Genomic DNA, 23,781 nt, shown 5'->3' with positions numbered 1-23,781 from the left:
ATCTATCTATCTATCTATCTATCTATCTATCTATCTATCTATCTATCTATCTATCTATCTATCTATCTATCTATCTATCTATCTATCTATCTATCATCTATCTATTTTTATCGGTTATAGGGCTTGAACTCTGGGCCTGGGCGTTGTCGCTCAGGTCTTCAGCTCAAGGCTAGTGCTCTACCACTTGAGCCACAGCACCACTTCCAGCTTTTTTCTGCTTATGTGGTGCTAAGGGATTGAACCCAGAGCCTCATGCATGCGAGGCAAGCATTCTACCACAGCCAACTTCCCAGCCCTGGCTTGGCTTTCTAAGATAAAGTCTTGCTAACTTTTGCTGAGTCTGGCCTTCAAAACTGATCCTCCCATCTCATAGGTCATTGCTTGGATTATAGGCATGGACCACTATCCTGAACTGATTATACTTTCTTTAAAAGTAAAAACTAAGCCAGGAAACTTTGCCATCAACTACTGCCAATTTGGTAATGTGGCCATTGATCTTTATCTAAACTGTCTTTTATATCTTAGCATATCATATGTTTTTCTCAATACAATTATTACAGAAGACACTCTGTGATCTGTTAGGAATTTTTACTGTTAGAATAAATTGCATGATTTTCTTAGTCTGTTTTCTACCAATAATCCTGTGTGGTCGCCCATGGGAAGTTCAGTTCTTCCTAGACTATGTCTGTCATTTCTGAGATTTTAATTTGTTTAAGAAGTGTTTTTTTTTTTTTTTTTGCTGTTGATTTTTGTTGGTCGTGGGCCTGAACTCTGGTCCTGGGTGCTATCCCTCAGCTCTTCAGCTCAAGGCTAGTATTCTACCACTTGAGCCACAGCGCCACTTCTGCCTTTTTCTGCTTATGTGGTGCTGAGGAATTGAACCCAAAGCCTCATGCATGTGAGGCAAGCACTCTACCATTGAGCCACCTTCCCAGCTCAAGAAGTGAAATTTTAAAATTAAGATTAAAAGAAAATTCTCCTTGTTACATGTCCTAGTTTTACTCATCTTTGAGTAGATTTCCAGTCTCTAGCTCATGATGGAGCTGTCAGGATTGTACCCTGTCCCTCCAGCCTCACATTCCACATACTCCTGCTGCATTACTCTAAAATGTTTTTCTTGATCAGCCCTACTGATTTTTGCTTCTTTCAGGGCTTCTGCAACTCTCCATATAGATCAGGTCTCTTGTAAGTTCCTAGATTTTGCTGTATTTTTCCCCCTAGTAACTTATTACAGTTGCAGCCATGAAGTGATTGATGTGCTCCTTTGATTAATATCTCCCTTTCCTTTTCCATGTGTTGCAAGGACAGCATCTCGTTAGGTAATTACTAAATTCTCAGTCACCTTTCAGCGTGCCTGGAATGGAGGTGGCTGTTAATGGATGAACTAAGAAAGAAGGACTGAATGATTTCACCTCACCTCAAGTTCCACTTGCAGTATCTTATTTGCCTTGGAGTTGTGGCATTGCTTTTTCTTGGTGGTCCCATTTTATTATTTGAATTCTCATGTTCTATTGGACAGCTGTGTGCCGTTATATGAAGATCAATAGAGGTGGCATTTATTATTTTGGGAAATGCTTTCCTATTTCTTACTAGGGCTGTGCCTGTGTCCTTAATCTTAAAAATTTCTGGCTAAAGTTTTGTTCTTGTCCCTGTAGGTAGTCTATTTAATTTTAAATATATTTTTTTTACTCTAGGTCTGTCAGTCATGTGCCTATAAAACAATGATTCTAGACTTCTATTCATTCTAAGGAGTCAACACTTTTGAAAACAAATACTAGAAAGTCCGCTAAAATCACCAGATAGCTCATTTTGAATCCTCACATGCCCTTATATTTAACTGGCTGATCTGGCTCAATGGGAGAGGCAGCAATCGCTTTTCATTGTACTATATGGTACATGATTTGATTGCCTTATCTTGCCTCATATCCCAGCATACGGGATATCAATTACTGCTAAGCCTAAACCCAATGAAATCAAGATTGGGTAAAAATGAAGCTGGAGTTTCTAGCTATCTGTCAATAATTTCAAACTGCTATAAGAAAATGAATGCATGAGAAGGCTTACTTCCTCTAAAGTTGAGGAACTACCCAAATAGCTCTATGAAATGTATCGCTTGTACATTGTATCTTTTCCTATATCATGCCTAAAGATTCCTTTGAAGCTTGGAGCTTGGTTTCCAGAAGAGGTGTGTGTGTGTGTGTGTGTGTGTGTGTGTGTGTGTGTGTATGTGTGTGTGTGTGTAACTACACATATTACTTTCAGTGTAGACTATATTAGTCTGGAAAAAATGGCTAATGACAGAACTATCTTCTTGAATTTTATTTTCCCAGGAGGCCCAATAATAAGATGATTTCTTTTATCTTACCCTCTATCAGGGGGCATAAAAAAATCCAATGTTCCTGGATTACTACAACATCCAGACTTTTGCTTTTAATTTTATTTCTGACTCAAAGTGTTCAGTTGAAACCAATGAATCTTAACCCTGAAAATGGTTGATAAAAGAGTCAAACTCTTACTTCTGAAAAATTTTATTAATGATGTTAAGTGTATAGCTTGCATGGTAAACAGTCACGATCCAGATGAAAAATGGAGCTATATTATACTTACTGTAAATTATCTGTTACTAAGGTTGCAGACACTTCAGTGGTGAGGACTCAGTTCACAAATGGATATAAACACAGACTGTTACTAAGCTTCCTTCACGTGAATAAATTTTATGCAACAAACAATCTGTTTAAAGAAAGAGTACATGGAATTCTTTGGTGTCTCTTTTAAGCACTCTTTTATTTTCAAGCCTTAGGTGGTTTTGGAGAGATATCTCTTATCCAGGGATGAAAAAAATGAACAGAAATGGGACAGAGGTGAAAGAATCTTCAGAGTGTCACCAATATTCCATGTAACATGTCACCTCTAAATCAGATCTGGGTTATGTTCAGCTTACAGCAAAACAAACAAACAAACAAACAAACACATGTCCCCAAAGAACCACAAGAGACCGATGACTTCTGTGAAAATGATAAATTCCCTTTCAGCAGCACCAAATGTTGCACAGTTAATTTGAAAAATGAAAATGTGTTCTTTAAAAATAGTGAAAAATATCAAATCATATCTAGTTTCATCATATATGAATTAAGATACCTATCCCCCCCACAGCTCTTTCCTGTGCTGTCTGCTAACCACCGTTAAGATGCTAAGCATATGTTGGAAATGAACTTTACAACTTGGGGGAAGGCACTAGAGGGTGAGGGAAACTGGGAGAAAAATGAGGGAGGGGGTAACAATGTTCGACAAGAAATGTACTCAGTACCTTTCGTATGTAACTATAACCCCTCTGTACATCACCTTGACAATAAAATTAAATTAAAAAATAAAATGTACATAGCCAAGAAAAAGAAGAGTAGGACAATACCGTTTTCTTTTCTCTTTTTTATTCCATTTTCTTAAAATGTCAAAACTAAACCAAGAGAATGGTATTCCAGGGTCTGCCCAACTTGCTACTGAGCACCTTTTCTTCTTTATCTCCCATCTCCTCTCTTCACAAACCTTATCCCGCAACACATTTGGACTTCTAACTCATGGTGTTTTCCTTCAAACAGCAATTTTTCTTCCCATTATCCTTGGGAACCTTATACTCCGTGGGGCCTTTAATACACAGTATGACCTTTCTAGTCCAACAAGCTTCGTTCTCATTCCTGAACTCTCCCTGCTCCATGTTTGTTAGAGATTGATAGCTTTTGCTCAGTGTTCCACAAGGGATCTTTCAATGCCATGAATGGAACTGACCTGACCTGGTCACCATTTTGTTTTGTTTGTGGCCTGTAAACTGCCTTTTCTGCCCCTCTGCCCCCAATGGTGCCATCATTTTCTCAGACACCCAGAGCAGTGGCTGTGGGTTTTTCTCTCACTGTCATTAGCTTGTATCTATTATGACATGCCCATATAAGCATACAATGTGTGTTGACTGGACTTACCCCTTCATCACTGTCTCATCCCTTTCTTCTCCCTTCCCAGACAACTTTATCCTTGAAGTGTTTTTGACGACCCTCTTCCCCCTTCGCCCTCTCCATTCACACTTCCCTCCCACCATGACAGGAGGACTGTCTTTGAGTGTGACTGTTGCCTCTCCTGCCCAATTCTTGGTCAGGTCCTCCAGATTTCATCACCACCACAGTGCTTCTATCGTCCATTTATCAGTGACTGACTACAGCTTGAACTTCTAGCCTGCTTTTGTTCTCTTCTGATCATGTTACCTTGCTGCTTGCGAAAGCAATCATCCTCAATGAAGACCATTCTACCATGTTACTCTATTGTTCAAAGTGACTATGGAGCTCTATTACCAGAAGCTCCCATTTCTCTGTCTGATATCAAATATCATTTGTTATCTCAGTTAAACTTGCTTTTTCCCCCCAGACCTTGATTTCCCCCCTTTCCCTTCCTGTGATGTTTTGTGGCAAAACAGAATTCCTTACGATTTCCAGGATACTTGTTATCCTTCCCACCTCCACAGCCCACTGTGCTCCTATGAATCATGTCGATTTCTCCTTCCCTGATGCACATACCCAGACTCTAAGTATTATTTAAATATAAGCATGGATTTTATCTCACTAATGAAACTTTTCCCTCATCTGATGCGTTGCCAGTCATCTTCCTTCCTTGAATTTGAGTAATACTAAACTTGGACAACTTCATATCGATCTATGTTGTTTCTCCTCATGTACATGTCTTTCCTCTGCTACTTGACTGTCACCAAATTATTTGATTCATTTACCTCTGTGTTTTTTCACATCAATTGATGTGGGAAGAAAAATAATGCTATTTTAAAAGCAATTAGCATTGGTAAAGAGAGAAAAACACTTATGTGGAATCTATGATATACCAAACAGTGAAGGCTGAGTGACTGAGAGGGTATGGAAATTACTTTTATCTTATGTCTTTGTGGGAGAGTGAGGATATTATGTAGTGCATATTATATCATGTGTTTGAAGGAAGACAGAAAAACTGTTACCAACATTCAATATTGGCTGGACATCAAAGATCATTTGTTATCTGAACTAAATTTGTTCTTTTCAGACTGGAATTTCTCCAACAGGACACCAAATACATATAGTCAATTAATCTGTGAATATATATTATATTATATAAATGTGTGTGTATGTGTGTAAAATCTAAACCATTTATATTATATAAATGTGTGTATATGTGTAAAATCTAAACTACTGCTGTTTCTCTGTTTGGTAATAAATGAGAGATTACCTAACAGAGAAACAGCAGCAGTAGTTTAGATTGATACACACTGGTGAGCTTTTGTTTCAAATTCACTCTTATTGCAAATAGAAACTAGTTTAGATTTAGACTTGCTTCGCTTCATTAAGGAGTAATCTGCTGTAACACCAAGTTTACTCTTGCCTGTTTGTCAGGCTTTTTGTTGTTTTGTTGGTTGGGTTAGCTTGCTACAAATTTTACTTCTTTATTGTAGTGGAGTCAGGGATGGAAGAGCTATATCATTTTGCTTAAAATCGTTTTGTGGCTGTGTCCAGTTTATCTGATATTGTTTTTAATCTCCAGGAAGAGTCACTGCTTCAGGTTTCTCATGCATAGCATCCATGACTTAATTTTTGCAATCCTGCTTTTGATGAATGCAACTCTAGTCAGCATTGTATTCAGCTTTTCACATAAGATAATAGTCTGGAATCTGCACAGCAGGCATATTTTAGGTTGCTTTGTGCTAGATTGGACTGAATGGTTTCCATTTTGAGTCTGTAATTTTAGAAGTCACACTGGCAAGATTCTTGCAAAAATCTGCATACATCTCTAGCAAGACTGAGATTCTTCAAAAGATCTACAGGTCTACTGGGGAAAAGAATAAACAGCGGCTGCTAATATTGCTGCTGAGTATGAATGCTGGTATATCACCCAAATCTCTCTTTGGGGTAATGCAGTTATTTATGCTAAAGAACTTATTTGCATTCATTGAATTCCAGCTCTAACATAACCTCCGAGTATTCATTAGGAAGCAACACAATTCCTTACCTAGTTAGACAGACATTGCTAATAGAATCCTTTCCTATGTTTGGTGTCACTTATCAGGAGATTTGAATAATATGTGAGTGAAATTTCTCACTTTCCTAATAAAAACTATATGAGAAGTCTCTGAAACTATCACCAGTCCTGTGTATTAAGCCAATTCATTTCTAAGGAGCTGCAGATGTCCCATTTGTTGATGATTAATCAACTTAATTTTAAATGTTCAGCAGAAATGTATAGCAAATGGTTAGTACTTTGAGATTGGGGTAGTAGATGCACCTGGAAAGGGATGATCACTGTTTCACCATCAGACAGAGCCCACTTAGCTCAAATTGCTTTGAACATAAGGTGTTCTGGAGGGATCTATACTATTGGAGCTTTCTCGCCCTCTACGAGGTGTGTTGCACAGTGTAATGTATTCCTTCTCAGGATCTGCATCCTGGGTCCTATCAGGGCTGCAGTACACACTCGAGCCCCATCCAATAGCTTTGGGCCTTGACAACACTGTTTCTCTACTCCCACTGACTGGGCTAGATTCTCTTCCCATTCACTAAAAGGGGTTCTACTTTAATTCAGAGAGAACATACATGTGACTATATACTTGTATGCCATTATGCTTTGTCTGTTTGCCTAAGTCCTTTTCCCTACCCTACAGTCAACAATATCTTGAATATCTCATGGATATTTTAATGCAATGCTGGAAGCTCCCTCCCCCAACCCATCAGTTCTAAGTTAGCTTAGAACTGATTGAGATTACTAGTAGTAATTTTATTGTGCTTAGGAGAAAATGCTACCTCTTCGCATTTCACTGTATTTAATGGGGAAAATACGCCTTACTATTTGAAACATGGATCCTATTTCCACCAATTACTGATTTCCAAGAAGCAGTTGGTTTGTTTTTGAAATCCTCTATGGATAAAAAGATTTTGGAAGACTATTCCCTGATAGCTAATCTTTCAGATGGCTAAATGATATGAGAAGCTGCATTAATTGATGTAGTTACACAGACTATCAACTCTAAAACAAATACTACCTAAAACCTCTCCCTGTTTTTCTCCATTTAATACAATATAACAATGACTTTAACCAGGCCACACACTTTTGGAGTAGTCTCTACAGTTAGCTGAGAGAATATGTCTGCATTATATAAAGAAGGCAGACATACTACAGCATAAGACACAACACATGACATTAAAATAAGCAATAAAAAAATCCAGAGTAAAATAAAACATTACCTTAGGATCATGTATTCCAGAAAGCTCTTCATAGATCTTCTCACCTACCATGACAGCAGCCAAGTTTGCTGTGTATGTAGAAAGGCAAAACATACAGAAAATGGCCCAAAGGTTCATTAGAAATCTTCCAGTCCAACATTTTGGGGGTTTGATGGCTACTGTTCTACCAAACAGAAGAGCATAACACACGTTCAAGGCTGAAGAGAAGGAGAAGACTTTACTTCTATTTCGCCCTTTGGGCGTCATACCAAAGGGGCTCTTCCATTCATACAGAGTGAGAAAGATGGCAGTGATGTGCAGCGCCACAAAAATCCCCAACCACATTGTCCAGTGGAGTGGCCACATGAAGGCTCCAATAGGAGCTGCTGTGTCTCGGGTCCTCACTAAGATGCCCAAGCTGGTGGAAAAGAAAGGACTGGTGAAATCTATCACCTGGCTCCTTGCAGTATTGATGCTAAAAGATGTGACTGCCATGTGGGCAGTCCCACTTAGGAGATCACCTACCAGCCCTGTCCAGTGTCCATTTTTCCAGGCTCCGTACTTTCCGTCTCCAACAATGTACAGGTCAAAGTCAAAATTCATGTCTTCTGCTAGCTGTTCCAGAAGATCAATACAATACCCATAGCAGCACTTCTTGAATTGGATTGGCACAGTGTCATTACCGCTATGGAGACTACTGAATAGGCTGTCCAATATGGAAGAGTCATTAGTCATTGGGTCTAGACAAAGCTGGCCAGCTGGGCATAAGCCTTCATCATCTACCTCCCTTGTGAAGACAAATGGGTGCTCAATCAGGGTCACCACTCTTAGGTGTAACTTATTTGGGTGTTGGAAGTGGGTCTTGTGCCTCTGAGCCTGCTCTGGCCATATTCCATAATCCATGACAATTTTCCCTCCCTGCCAGCTACCCAAGCGGGTCCACATTGGTTTTCCCATAGGATCATGCTGAAGATTCCAGATGAAAAAGTTGTTTTCTGAGCTGATGATGGTGGAGCCTTTCACTCTGACGGAGCCACTGAGTCCTCGGAAAGTGGTGTTGGCTAGAAACCTGGCAAAGAGGAGCAAAGGCAAAACAAGGAAGAGAAGTAAGGACAAAAGCAGGAAGTAGTGCTCATGTTTGCTTTCTGTTTTTCTTTTTTTAATAAAGAACGCGTCACGAATTTGCGTGTCAGCCTTGCGCAGGGGCCATGCTAATCTCTGTAGCATTTCAATTTTAGTATATGTGCTGCCAAAGCGAGCATTTCTTTCTGTTTTAATGCAAAGAAATTATTTTTTCTGTAAATTTGAAAAAGCCAATGCTCATATTTTCTTCAAGAGTTGACAAACTAGGATAATGATCCTATTTCATCGAGTGAATGAGATCTCACCTTCAAACTTCAAGTTTGAACAGCCTAGCCAGATGCTTCACAACTGGATTTACAACAGATCTTTTAATTCCTTGTCAAGAGATGTGTTTATTGTTTGCTCTTGTAAAGTGTTATATATTTCTATAGTTTTCCAAGGTTTTGAAGGTTCTGAGAATCTTTAACATATCTTATTTCTATTACTTACTATATATGCCCATAGCAAAATCTGCTCAGTAAATATATTTTGATGTGGGCATAAGTTTTCATAAGTATAGGTATATTTTTATAATTGCTTAAAAATTTGCACTCATGACATTGGAGAATAGCCAGATCTTGTTTTCCTTGTAGAGTAGAAACAATTAGCATATCTCTCCCCATGAGCCCAGTCAAAGCTGCAAGTTGGATGCCATCCACAGAACAAAGAAAAGATGATAAATAAACTTGGCGTTCTTAGGATAGCCTCAGGCTACCCTCCCTTGTCATTAGAGGAAAACAATTGGCCCTGGCTATAGAGAGTGCTTCTGCCAGAAGTCACAGAAAGGAAAATTACTAACTAAATGATATACTGGTTTCTCATCCTGTGAACCAAGGCCTTTTCAGTATATATTCTGGTATAGACTGGACGGGAAAATGCTTGGACTCTGTCTTTTTTTGAGCTTGGGACTATGGGACAATCAGGGATAACACATACACACATACCCATGTGGTATCTCTGTTCACCTTCATTTGAATATTGACCTTCTAGTATTGACTTTGTACCATTTACTTGATTCTAATCTTCATGTTTGCCCTCAGCAAAATGAGTAAGTATAATCATCTGCTACATTTCCCAATATCGAACACATATTCTAAATATGGTACTATTATTTAATACTCAAATTATTTTCCATTCAAGACCATCTCCAGGTTACTTTTATTAGAATTTTCTATCCAAATAAAAAATGCTGCATTATATAGACCCATAGGAGTGGCTCAAGACCCATTTCAAGTTTAAAGGAATTAAATCAAAATACGTAATGCAGGACAGTAGATATTTTGGGGCATCAGAATATATAAATCTAGGTGCTCAGAAAAACACATTATCCAATTGCCTGTCATAAATATTACTCAGTAATTACAAGAATAAATAGAAGTATCAAATTGTGTTACCATAGAAGGAACATAGAAAAATCAGAAAGTATGCAACACAGACTAATTTTCATTAGAGAGAAATGTAAATCACATTTGAAGATGCTACTGTCACTAAATGTAATGGCAGCATTTATTTTGGTAGATTGCATGTAATGGCAATTACTCACATTAGGGCTCCCCAGTGGGACTCTACCACTTAAAATAAATTTTATTTTGCAACAAGTAATGAAGTCTCAGCTAGCTTTGACTTCAAAACAGTTTTTTGCTTCTTCAGAGAAGCAGGGAGTCAAATCATTTATAGATTAATCAATTGATAATTACCTGGGTACTATAAAACATGTGTGTCTAAGTGTGTCTCATAAAAACTTTCCTTTCAGATTCCTTAAAAAAACATAAGTACAAACACATTTCCTGACACAAGATAAGGAATAAAGCCATTAGTAGGTTAATTTTATTTGGTCATTCTGGTGATCAGAAAGGTAAAAGGAAAGTTAGACAAAGAGGAATCTTAGCATTATTTTTAGAGTATGTGGAGCTTAATGATATAGCTTTTTTTTCAACTAAATGGACCCTTGAGACATTTTCTCTGACCAAAAATATACCATTTCAGAAAAAGGTGCTAGAAATCGATGAGTCTTTCACAGATATAGCCTCCTTATGAGTAAAGTCTTTTCCCCATTATCAGTGCTAACACCTAAAGCAACCATGGCAGAAGGACAAAGCTCAGGGTCTTTGAGGCTGGCATAGGTCAAAGAAGATAAATCAGTCTGGATCTGAATGTCTCCAACTTTCCTTACCCAGAAAATCGAGTTCATATTTTACTGTGATCAGACCTGAAAAATCCAGCTCTCCATTTATGGCAGAGTATTTGTGCCTTTCTTATTTCCAGTCTTTCAGTGATGACAAATTAAAATAAGCTCATTGATGGCCTTTTGTGATAGTCACTCCATTATGTATTATTTGTAAAGCAATGACAATGCATAGCTAAGGAAGAATGCTCATTCCTGAGTTCAGAGATCAAAAGTTTCAATCCGCTTTTTGCTTTAAATGAATTCTGCCATCTTCTTTTCTATCTTGCCCCTTAGGCTTTTCTTGAATAACAGCTAATAGGGATGGGTGTTATTTTATTTGTTCTGCAAGATAAATGGACACAAATAGTATACCCCTAATACTTATGGTTGCAGAAAGGAAAGACAGAAAGAGAATGAGTGATTTAAACCAGTGTGACAGTTGTGGTGATGGAGGAAAACGTGGTCACATTAGAAAGGAGAAGTCAGAAACTTGTAGATTCTACTGTGGAGTGCCAAGGATGGTTTCTTTAGTGAAGAAGATGGAAGAGTGGTCTTTAAGAAACAATTACAATTGTCCAGGAAAGAGAAACAGCTGAGAGACAACACTTTCAGCCCAGAGAGATACATGCACAAAATAGAGAGATAGAAGGCAATAGCTAGCCATTGAAGAAATTTTGGGGGAGGTATGTGATTATCAGATTTTATTTTAGATTTTTTTTTGCCTCTTTGGTAGCTACAAAGGACGTAGTATACAAGGAGGAGGCTAAATATAATTCCAAATGTGAGGAACAGCACATCTCGCTTCTTTCTCTCCTTTTCTCTCCCTCTGTTTGCTTTGGGAGTTTCAGGAGTGGAGAAGAGGTTATATAATAAAAGGACATTTAATCTCTATAAAAGTGGTGATTCCAAGAAGGCAAATGCCAAGGACTGTGTTTAGTTCACAAACCATACTGAGAATGTATGAAACGCAGGTTAACAAAAGGTTACAAGAATAAGACCTGTAGAATATAGTAGAATATAAACTTCATGTAATCCCAAAGAGCAATGTGGATAAATAATCTTAAGTTCCTTTAGTAGAAATTTAGAGCCTGCATCCAATTGCTCTGCCCTGGATGTGTACTCTAGATCTTCCAGATTCCGGATTATGAAGAAAGATAAGAACACAGAAAAATCTAAGAAGGCAATAAGCATAACTTGGAGAGCAATGTAGAAAAGTATTAGAATATAATAAAGGGCAAACAGGTTGCATCTAGACTTTAGAGGCCTCTTCCACATGTTTTATGATCTTGAATTCTATTTTAATAGTAAAAAGGGAGCCATAAAGATTTCTGAGAAGTATAATGCCATCACCAGAGGTCTGTATTAGTAATACTGACCTAGAAGCAAGTAAAATATATATACAACAAGGAAGAGATAGTGACCTGGAGACCAGTTAGAAGAATATTATAATACCTTTGTCATTCTGCAAGGGCTGTAGTTTAATCCTCCACCTTGCACACGGTAATGTTTAAGAAAGCAATTCAGCAAATCTCCCAAGACAGTATTTCACTTGAAAGAATGAGGATCCTTAGTTAATTTTGCTTTATGAAAAGCTCCTGATTATATCACTAGTTAAGAATAAGTGTTGATTTGTTTAGCAGCTAAGATAAAATTTGTACTTTGAAAACTGTTTAACATGTCTTGGAGACATTTCACAGTACAAGAAAAATCTGCATTTAATATATTTACGATCTATTTTATAAGTCATATTTGTACAGAAAATCTCGACACATATACAATTTTTTCTTGTATATTGAAGCAAGTGACTAAAGATGCTACCAAAGATCTTTGTCCATTTACTAAAATTTTCATTCAACAATATTCACTATATGGCAGGCACTATCTCTCTCTCACCTCCTTTTTCTCTCTCTCCATATATATATATATATATATATATGCACACATACATATATATGTAAATAAAGACACTAGTCTATTCAGTTTATAGTATAAGACTGAATAAATATGCTTGTTGGTAACATAATGAAATATTATAGAGCATTAAATGCAAAAGAGGAAAAATAAGACAGTAAAAAATCTTACCTCTGAGAAGGTAATATTTGAATTAAGAACTAAAGAGAAGAATCCAGAATAAAGTTATCTAGGTAAAGAGCATTCCATGTATAGGGGAATACGGGAGTATGTCTAACATATTCTCTCCATGAATATGTTAATTCATCAACTTCCATTGAAAGTGAAGTCAAAGAAGTTTGGGAAACATGGCCTTTCTTTCATAGGTCATTGTTATGTTTGTGTTTTCTCTCTGTCTATAAGGACAGTTATTGGTGAAGTTTGAATGAAGAGATGTGATCATGACTGTATATATTTTAACAGGACTCTCATGTTACTGTGTTAACATATTGAAGTGCAAGGCAGAAGCAGAAAGACCAATTTGGGGCTGTTTTACATCATATGCAGATAAAAAGTGGTTTGGTGTGAACTGCAGTTGTAACTAAGGTGATTCCTGATTAGTTATATCTTAATATGTTTTAAAGATGGATTTCCTGATGGCTCAGACATGGTGGCTAGATAAAAGAGAGTCATAAAAGAGAGCAACTGAATGGATCGAGTTACCATTAATTGAGATAAAGAATTCAAATTCTCTGTAAGAGAATTAAGTTAGAGGTGGAGGGAAAACTGCCAGGGACTTAGTTTTGTGAATGTTAATGTTGAAATATAAACATTCAAATGAAGATGTCAAGTTGGATCATGTGGAATTCAGGAATGAAGTCTATACTGGAGATACAAATTTGAAAATCATTAATCATGCCATTGAAGAACAGCGAATGATGTCTCAGTGGGAGTTACTATAGATGAATAGAAGCATAAGGGAAAATATGTGGTACTACAAGATCTGGTGAGAAAAACTAGTCAAAAACACTGAGAAGAAAGAACCACAGCTGTTGAGAATGAAGAGGTTGTAATGTATTCTAGAAGACAAATAGAAAAGTCTTTCAAGAAGGATGCAAAGATCAAGTATGTCAAGTGCTTCTCACCATCAAATTTGGACAACATCAACCATTGGCTTATCAATTTACAAATGTGAAGGTTGCTGGCAACTTCCACTTAGTAATTTTAATGATGTGTTTTAACCTAATTCTTTTTTTGAGAGGAACAGGAGCTGCATATTTAATGGTAAACAGGTTCATACATGAAAGATGAATAATGCTGTGGATGAATGGAAGGGATGGCTGCACACAATGTGGCCATAGTACATTTAAGAAGAAACAATGCCTCCACACAGTATGGAAACACCTATATTCCTTAAACCTGGGAAACTCAAAAAGGATTGGCAGCCACCTTAGGCTTCATAACAAGTTCAAGAGCATGCTGGAATACATTGTAAGACCTTCAAAAGGAATATGGAAAAATCAAATTTTGGACTCTGAATTTTATCAGAAATGTAACTGACACATGTATATATTTTTTGTATTGAAATAACAAATTTGGAAACTTTTTTTTGGGGGGGGGTCCGGTCGTGGGGCCTGAACTCTGGGCCTGGGCGCTGTCCCTCAGATCTTCAGCTCAAGCTTAGCACCTTACCACTTGAGACATAGCGTCACTTCCATCTTTTTTCTTTTTGCTTATGTGGTGCTGAATAATTGAACCCAGGCCAAGCGCTCTACCACTGAGCCACCTTCCCAGCCCCCAACCTAATCTGTAATGGAGCAGGTTCAGGGGGAAACGTGAAGAGAGAAACTAGAGTTAACTCTTTAGAGGGTTATTCTGTAAAGAAGAGATAAAAATGGAATAGTGATGGGGAGAAAATCAAGCAAATATCCATCTGGATATGTATTGTAGATACACATATGTCTATATGTATACTTTAGCTAGATAAAGAAATAAAGCTTTTATGCTGATGGGAATGACCCAATAGGAATTCACAGGTTACGGATATAGAAGAAATAGAGAATTACTGACACAAAGTGTTCTTGAGGAGGAAAAAATTGTGCTTTCAGACAAAAGTTTGGTGTTAGCTGTGATAAGACTATGGACAAGAGAGAAGTCAGAGGGTGTGTAGGGGCCTGGGTCAGGTAGGTGATGGGTTTGATATGGGAATTTTTAGATCCTGTTTAAAATATCTTAGAGGCCTATTATAGATCTCATTATACTTTCCATCTGTAATTCATTGGGAGAAGGTTAATTATGTTTTCAAAATGAAACTGAAGGCATTCATAAAAGTGAAGGTGTCTTGGAAGGTGGCTCAGTTGTAGAGCGCTTGCTTTGCATGCATGAGGCCCTGGGTTCGATTCCTCAGCACCACATAAGCAGAAAAAGCCAGAAGTGGTGCTGTGGCTCAAGTGGTAGAGTGCTAGCCTTGAGCTGAAGAGCTGAGGGACAGCGCTAAGGCCCAGAGTTCAGGCCCCAGGACTGGCAAAAAAAAAAAAAAAAGTAGAGAAGGCAAGGACTTCAATAAGAAGTGTTTCACTTAAATTTTGGTTGAAGTGATTATTGTTCTGATTTCCCACTGGAATTTGTAGGAGTCAATTCTAAAATTATCTGAACCTGGAACTTTAAAAAAACTCTTTAATCACTTTCATCAATCTATTTCTACATTTCTGGATCAGTTTTGGCAAACTTTTTTTTTTTAATTTATTGCTATTCTCATACAACACAAGAATGTCTCCTCAACTTGTTACCATTTTTTTTCTTCTAAGTCTCTCTTACCTCTTTTAATTTCTTTGGATGAGGATACTTTTTATATTCACTATCTCTTCTTCAATATTGGAGACATTTAGGACTACAATATGGCATGGAATTCCTTTCTTTCTTTCTTTCTTTCTTTCTCTCTTTCTTTCTCTCTTTCTTTCATTCTTTTCTTCCCTTCCTTCCTTCCTTCCTTCCTTCCTTCCTTCCTTCCTTTTGTTTTTGTCGGTTGTGGGGGCTGAACTCTGTGTCTGAGTGCCATCCCTCAGCACTTAGCTCAAGGCTAGCACCCTACCACTTGAGCCATAGTTCCACTTCCAGCTTTTTCTGCTTATGTGGTGCTGAGGAATCGAACTTAGGGCCTCATGCATGTGAGACAAACACCTCTACCAGTGAGCTACCTTCTGAGACCTCTTTCTTCCTTTTTTTTCTTTTTGTTAGTTGAAGGACTTGAACTTAGGACCTGGGTACCGTTCCAGAGCTATTTTGCTCAAGGTTTGTGTTCTACAGCCACAACTCCACTTGCAGTTTTTGAGTGGTTAATTGGGGATAAGAGTCTCATGGGGATTCTGTTCAGGCTAGCTTTGAACCATGATGCTCAGATCTCAGCCTTCTGAGTAGCTAGGATTACAGGTGTATGTCACTGGTGCCTGGCACATATTTATTTTCATTGTATTAGAGAAAGTAGATTTAAAAATGTTTGCTGATTTGCAGGGCTGTGGGGAACACATATGCAAGGCAAAGTTTCTATCACTGATCTCAGCCTCTAAAATGCTCCCATCTTCTATTATGGTAATTTCCTTTGTAGGAAAATGCATTGAGTTTTATAAATGTCAAATGAACAAAAGAAAATAATTTCTTTTAACTTCATGTATTAAATGAAGCTGGTTGGGTATGTCGTTTGGTCTTCTACATTTCTTGTGTATGTGGGCAAGTGTGTGTGTGTGTGTGTGTGTGTGTGTGTATGTGTGTGTGTGCATGCGCGTGCAAACGAATACTTAGGCTTTAACTCAAACCTTTATCTTCCTGCTTGGCTTTTTTTCTTCAAGGCTGGAGCTTTAATACTCACGCCACACCTCTACTTTTCAAGAAATATGAGTTTCTTGGATTTATCTGCCTTGGCTGGCTTCAAATTGTGCTTTCAGACCTTAGCCTTCTGAATAGCTAGGATTATAGGGGTAAGCCATCAGGACCCAGCAGATTCTTCTGCAGGTTTTCATGTCTTCCTTAGTAGATCTGACTGAGAGCATATACGAAGTTTTTATTTCAAGTGTATTTGTTTATATTTTTGTTTAGTTATTTAAAATGCTTTAGATATCATATTGCATGCAATGTTTAAGTGGAGGTAATATTCTGGTAAAGAAAACATTCCATTAATTTCTTGTTGTATTTCTTTATTTTTTAGCTTGCATGGGGGAGCTTAAACTCAGGGCCTTGTGCATATTCAGTTATTTGCTTTTTGTTTTTGGTTTTTTTTCTCATACTGGTACTCAATTGCATAAGCCAAACCTCCAGTCTGACACTATGCTGTTAATTGGAGGTAGAGTCTCTTGTCTCATATTGGCTTCCAAAAGCAATCTGCCATGTTCTCAGTTTCCTGAATAACTAGGATTACAAGTCTGAGACACTGACACCTAGCTTTGGAGAATGTGTGTGTGTGTGTGTGTGTGTGTGTGTGTGTGTGTGTGTGTGTATACATATATATACACATATATGGATTTGGGGCTAGGGTTTGAACTCTGGGCCTTGGTGCTATTTCTAGGCGTGGGTGCTATTCCTGAGCTTTTTTTGCTCAAGGCTAGCACTCTACCACTTGAGTCATTAGCTTTTTGGTGACTAATTGGAGATAAGTGTCTCATGGACTTTTTTCTCAGACTAGTTTTACTATGCTTCTCAGATTTCAGACTCCTGAGTAGTTAGGATTATAGCTGTGAGCCACCAATGCCCAGCTTGGATGCATTTTTAATACAAACAGATTAGTAGATATGTATCTTCAAAAATGCCTTATTGCTTTTAGATTAAATGGGGGAACTAATGCAACAGCAATATATACAAGGCAATATGTTGGAAGTGATCTGTATGACTTGGGGGAGGAGGGTAGGGAGGGAGGGAAAGTAGGAGAAAAAATGAGGGAAGGGGTAACAAGTTGGACAAGAAATGTACTTATTACCTTCCTTATGTAACTGTAACCCCTCTGTGCATCACCTTGACAACAAAAATGCAAAAAATTATATATAATTATCTAAGCTGATATTTAGAAGTTAATGGATCATAGAGGCTGAAGCAGGAGGATCTCTGTCTAGAAACAAGTTACAAAGCACACATGTCATCAATTTACTTTTCTATTTTATAACCACCAACATTCATGTATGAGAATGTCAGCTCCAGAATGACAAGAGTCGTCTTCAGTATATTTCACTCATGCTAGCTCAACAAATGGTCATTGGTTGGATGGACAGAAACACTTAGACATATGTCTTTATGGAGGTGTGATCAAAATAATATGCTATCTGTAGCCATTCCACATAATTAACCTTTAGTAAATCACCTTGCAAATAAAGTATTACAGATCTTTCAACAGTCTTGGTGCTCTAAGGCTTTTGGTCTACATTTAGTTATGATATGCATTTGCTCTAACAGGTGGGGAACGAGAGAGAATAAAATTCCTTATACCTGTAAGTATGTCTATGTAGTCTACCCTGAGAAATTATTTTTCTCATCTAAAAGCCAATGCTGAAAAATGCCATGTTTTTGGTGCCTTCATTAACATTTTAAAATGTTAACAATTCTGTCAGTTCACACTGAAAATGACACTGTGAGAAATGAAAGCTTGCATAACTCCAGTACCCACTAGTCATGGCTCATTATCCCCCCTGGCTTTTATTATGTGGTGAGGAAGCAAGGTCAGCCTCACAGAATTTAGGGACAATTAAGAAAATTACTGTATGCAGATGTGACTTATGGGCTGAGAATAACTAAACTTTCTAAAAGACCGAATTAAGCAAAATAAATAAAGATGATGAAAAATCCACAGATGTTTTATGACTTACGTGGCTTTTAAGTTATTCATTATAGAGAAGCCTTCCGGGGATTGGCCCATTTCCGCTGACCCTTTTCCTGAACACTTTGAAACTTTCTCTTTGACTGCATTCCTCAGGGAGTTTAAGATGTCCTAGGCATATTTTCTGAAGTTCTTTGAGTTCATTTCTCAAACACTTCCATAGGGATGAAAATATTGTCACTGACCCTTCTACATTGTGGATTACCACTGGGGCTCTAAACTTCACATTCTTCTTTTACAACTTTCAAAGCTTGTAGAATAAAAATGTGGAAACAGTCATGAGGGTAAAGGTTATCATCCAAGTTTCCACAAAGAAAAAAGAAAGAGAAGAGAAAACTAGACAAGAAGCAGGTAAAAAAACCCCCTACATTTATCTACCAACTACTTATTTTCTTCTAAAGTAACAGACATTGGAAGGTATAAATACAATACGCAGTCTCTTTTCTTTCTTTCTGCATTGGTAAGGTCCAGTGAGTATTTATTAGTTGTCTGCTATATTCTAGGAATTGGACTATCTTGAACAATTGTGCTTCTCTTTCATAGAGTTTATATTTTAGCTCAGAAGTCAGATGCACAGACAAATAATGATGGAGGGATGGGCTAAGTAACATCATAAAATTTGATGTTCAGAGTGCCATGAGATTCTTGTGGGAGCAAGCATGTAATTTTAATGTAAATTAAATCTTAGTGAGAATGATCAGTTGATCTTGATAAAATGAATCCCTAAGGTTTGTCTAGCCTGACAGCAAATATTCCTCTAGGTGGCTTCTAAACATTTTGAGCATCCAAACAGAATGATTTTTCTTATGCTCTCCATTTTACATGAGACAGAAAGATGCTAAATAACTGAATGAAGTTTTCACTAGTGGTGTTTCCTGCCTGCTGTTCATGATTGTCCTTCTAAAAATAATGACTGTTTGAAATTATAAAACAAAGCTTTGCTTCTACATTTGTGGTGAAAGAGATTGCTTTTTGTCTTAGACAAAATCCTGAACCTCTGCTGTGTGGTATTGTACAAACAATAGATTAAATCTTGATGGAAGCTGTGAAATAAAACTTTTACATAGATTGACCTTAAGGAAATTCAAATACGATAGGGGGGAAATGGAAAGTTCAAATGATATACAACATTTAATAGAATTATTAATAGATTCATAGAAATCCAATTTGACTTTTTTGTAGTTTGTTAACAGCATTAAAAATTTTAGCTAGTGTTTAATTCTATAATATGTATGGCCTTTACTATATTGTCTTGCATAAAGTTAGGTAGATGCTCAATTTGGAAGTTTCCTTAACCTTTTAAGATCTTCCTGCTTTTAAAGGTAAATTTCCCTGCATTCTTCAAATCAGTCACTGTTCCAAGAGTACAGCTTAAAACTAGTGTCAAGACTATAGGCTAGCTTTCCCCTCTGAAATAGAAATAATTCTTAACTTGTCCTCTCTGACTGTAAGTGGTCCTTATCTAGGTCCCTACAAAATATACTTTAAAGATATTCCCCTTTGCCCAAAATTACACAAATTATTTTGGATGAGAGGTAGTGTTTAACTTAATAGGTTTTTTAGTATAGCTTCAGAGTTAGATTGAGGTATTGAATAGAAAGGTACCTAATTAAAGCATGCACATATAATTACTATGCAAATATAATACACAATACTATTAAAATATAGTAATGCTCTTGTGAAACTTTTGCTTGTATCTACGTATCTATTCTCCTATGTGTATCTATCATCTATCTATCATTTGTCTGTCGATCATTTATCACTGTAACTCCATGAATAACAAAATCTACTCATATCCATTTTATATAAGTTGATTTAGAACATGGGAAACTAAGGCTCAGAGAAGCTATGTAACTTTTCCAGGTTATGATATTATTAAGTAGCTAAAATTTGCTCTCTTTACTATTTAAGCATCAAGGACTGTGAGGAGGAAAAAATCCATTTCCTGTGCACTTTTCTTTGTTCTGGGTATATTGAGAGATTTGTTTAGGTCTATGGATATGGAAAAGAATAGGTAGGAAAAGGACTATTCCTTGTGCAACCACTATGAGCCAATGTGGCATTACTTTTCATAAATAGTTTCATGACATGTTTGTTATGAAACTTATTTTTTAGTTTAGAAACTTGACAAGAATCCAAAAATGAGTAATGAATTAAGTAGACCTGTGTACTTTCTCTATATGCTGCCCTTAGAAGTCTAGAGAGCAAATTACAGATAACGATCACAAAATGCTAGCCTTATGCACACCCTCTCAGAAGTTTATAGTTACTTAGAATCAACATTTCTGCAAGAGCTATAGATAGGAACATTTGACTTCTTGTCAGAGATATAATCCAGGATTTAATCCAGGCCTTGCACCCTACCTTGATAAATATTGTCCTGATGTGAGATTCGTAGTTTTTACATCCATGCAGTTCATCGTGCTGGGAATGAGAGCAAGTTCAGGCTGGATCATGGTGGCTGTGGCTACAGCCCTTGCAACCAACTCCATGGCATCTTGTACGTAGTATTCAAAGAAAGACTGTGTTGTTTTTCCATGAGCAATCAGCCCCAGGGGCAGACCTTCTGTCCTCAATTCTTCTACGTTCTGTGAATCTCCCAGCACCCAGTGAAGCTCAGGGGGTGTTAATCCAAACTGGGTGGCCATTTCAAAAATCTGCTGGATGCTCTCCATGTTGCAGCCAAACATCACGATGGTGGGTGTGCTGTTCTTAACGTTCTCAAGCTGGACCTGCAGGAAGCTTAAGAGGTTGTTGGTGAAGGAGAGGCCTGCAGTGGTGTTGATGATAGACCCGAGGTGGAACTTGGAATTATTCTGGATGAGGAGAAGGAAGTCGGTGATGTTCCAGTCTTCCCGGCACAGCAGCAAGCTAAAATTGTACCAGTTGTTCATGGCGAGGATTGAGACAGTGACATCAGCATCAGAACTAAAGGAATTTTCTAAACTCAGTTGTAGGTGGAGGGGATTCTGTATTTAAAGATATGAAAAAGAAGAATTAGAAAGCATTGGTCAAAAAGTATGATATAGGGAATTTTTTGCTTTCTGATGAGCCTAGAGCTTGGTTATTATTATTTTCTCTCTGCGATATTCAAATATCCCTAGGGTAAGTTTCCCAAAGTACGGAATTTTCTCTCAAAAATGTTTTACTATGCATATTTGAGATTTACAACATGATGGTAGGGATGACATGGAGATAGGAAAATGGGCGGTTTGCTGAAGCAAACGAACAGATCCATCATCTCGCATAATCCATGTTTATTTGTGGTAGTGTGGTTGGAATTCAAGTCTTCATGCTTGTGAGGCAGGCTCTTTACTTCAGAGCCACCCTGCTTGCCTGGTTACTTCTTTTTGTATGTGTTTTTTTATTATAAAAATACTGTACAGAGAGGTTACAGTTACATAAGCAAGGTAATGAGTACATTTCCTATGGAGCATTGTTGCCTCCTCCTTTGTTTTTCCCCTATCAGCCCTCGCTCCCCCAAAGTTGTGAAGTTCCTTTTCAACATAGTGTCTTGTACATCTCATTGTTATAATGGGTTAACCCGTATCCTTAGTTAAGCATTTTGTTTTTTCCCTTCCTCTCCCTTCCTTGTATATACAAGATGGCGGGGTCCAGACATCAAATACAGTGAAAACCGGTTATACCATAGGGGAAGAACACACAAAGAAACAAAATGACTCTCACTTCCTACCCCAGTGTGTACCTGGACTGGTCATTCTGATCACATTGAATTATCAATTTAAAATCCTTATCTTCCCATAATGTTTTGTTAGAAGAAAGATAACCCTAGGTGTCAACATGAGAGAGAACAATCATATATGTTATCAAGCTTGTCTTTATATTTATATAGATCACAATTTGTAACTTATTTGTTAAGCATCTCATTTAGTTAAGAAATGGAAAGATACTACTTTGGCTTCCTTTTAAGGTTAATGCTTGCAAGAGAGGAGGCTGAGGCTAAGGGCAGAGGAGTAAAAGAATGAAGGAGGAGAGGAAGGAGAGAAGACAGGCATGACTTCATTGTGTATCTTACAGAATTGAGAACTATAAGGGAAGGGGGGGCTGAGGAGAACGAAGATGGTGAAGGGATGACACAGATCAAGATGCATTGTTTACATAAAATACTTTGTTAAATGCCAAAAAATTAAATACATGACCTACAATTAAGATAAGTGTGGGAAGGAGTAGGTTGAGAGCGGTGGGTGAGAATGTTGAAAGGGGTGACATTCATTAAGAGGCATTGGATCCACAAACTGCCCCGGTGAATGGCAACTCCTTTGCACAACTGCTTAATGATAAAAAAACATTTAAAAAAGTTAATTATAGAAATTTTAACCCCTCTGTACACTACCTTCACAATGAAAACAATGGCTATATTGAAAAACTAAGCAAAGGAAACATGAGATAATTTTTGTAGTTAAAGCAGTGATACAAGAAAGGAAAGATCATTGTAATACATCTGTCTCGTGTTGTTCTGCAATGAATATTGATGATTAATTTTTTTAAAAGTTAATTATAGCTGGGTGCTGGTAGTTCATGCCTATAATCCTAGCTATTAAGGAGGCTGAGATCTGAGAATTGTGGTTCAAAACCAGCCCAGTTAGGAAAGTCCATAAGACTCTTTTCTCCAATAAGCCACCAGAAAACAAGAAGTGGCACTTGCCTTGAGCTGAAGAGCTGAGGGACAGCATCTAGTCCCAGAGTTCAAGCACCATGACTGATAAAAAAAAAAAGGGTAATTACAGAAATTTTAACATAGTTCTTTTTTTTTCTTTTTGCTTATGTGGTGCTGAGGAATTGAACCTAGGGCCTCATGCATGCAAGGCAAGCGCTCTACCACTGAGCCACCTTCCCAGCCCCTAACATAGTTGTTGTAGAAGGAAATGGGGAGGAGAAATGGATCATAGTTTCTTACATCCTAGCCACTTGAGCAACATACTTCTGATATGTATGTATATTTCTTTTCATTATAGACATCAAGATTAAGAGTATATAGTTTAATTCACATTTCTGGATCTATTGATCCTGGATTCTTGCTGTGAAATTGTGCTATTAAACACATTTATGTAACTTAAACCACAATTTCATCTACTCATGGAATTCACCCTTCAATAAAGGAAGAGTACTTTATTTAAGAAAAATCACAAATTATTAGACATGTAGGTGAAATACAGTCTTCCAATGTTAATACATTTGTCATTTGATTTCCTCATAAGCAGATACATGACACATTTATTATGTAATGATGATATCTTGAGAATGTTTAGTCCAGGGCCTTACTCATGTTCTTTATGCAATAAATATTGATCAAATTGCAGTAAATACGTTTCACTTGGGACTTGCTGAACTATTTTTAGGAGCTTGCTAAACATTCAGGTCAACAGAAGAATAGAAGTTTCTCAGCTAAATTTCAAGCCTTGTATAAAAGGAAAGCAGAAAATAAGGATGAGCTTTTTTGACCCACCAAAAATGTGTACTAAGGAAGAGGATTTAAAGTCTGGGAG

At 37.4% G+C, this 23,781-nt stretch overlaps 1 protein-coding gene across 2 annotated transcripts in view; it reads right to left on the bottom strand.

Annotated features, from left to right (window-relative positions):
- The window catches only part of Grin3a (glutamate receptor, ionotropic, N-methyl-D-aspartate 3A), a 142,305-nt gene that overhangs the window by 72,292 nt on the left and 46,232 nt on the right, over positions 1–23,781 (bottom strand). For both annotated transcript variants that reach the window (XM_013023274.1, XM_013023273.1), the window contains exons 2-3: positions 20,639–21,243; positions 7,260–8,307 (exon numbers count right to left, since the gene is read on the bottom strand). In XM_013023274.1, the coding sequence (XP_012878728.1) occupies positions 7,260–8,307; positions 20,639–21,243 (1,653 nt within the window). The remainder of the gene's footprint in view (positions 1–7,259; positions 8,308–20,638; positions 21,244–23,781) is intronic.

This window comes from Dipodomys ordii, unplaced genomic scaffold (assembly GCF_000151885.1).
Source record: "Dipodomys ordii isolate 6190 unplaced genomic scaffold, Dord_2.0 Scaffold67, whole genome shotgun sequence".
NCBI classification, from domain to species: Eukaryota; Metazoa; Chordata; class Mammalia; order Rodentia; family Heteromyidae; genus Dipodomys; species Dipodomys ordii.
Note: the sequence above shows the minus strand (reverse complement) of the source record. Positions and strands in the feature narration are given on the sequence as shown.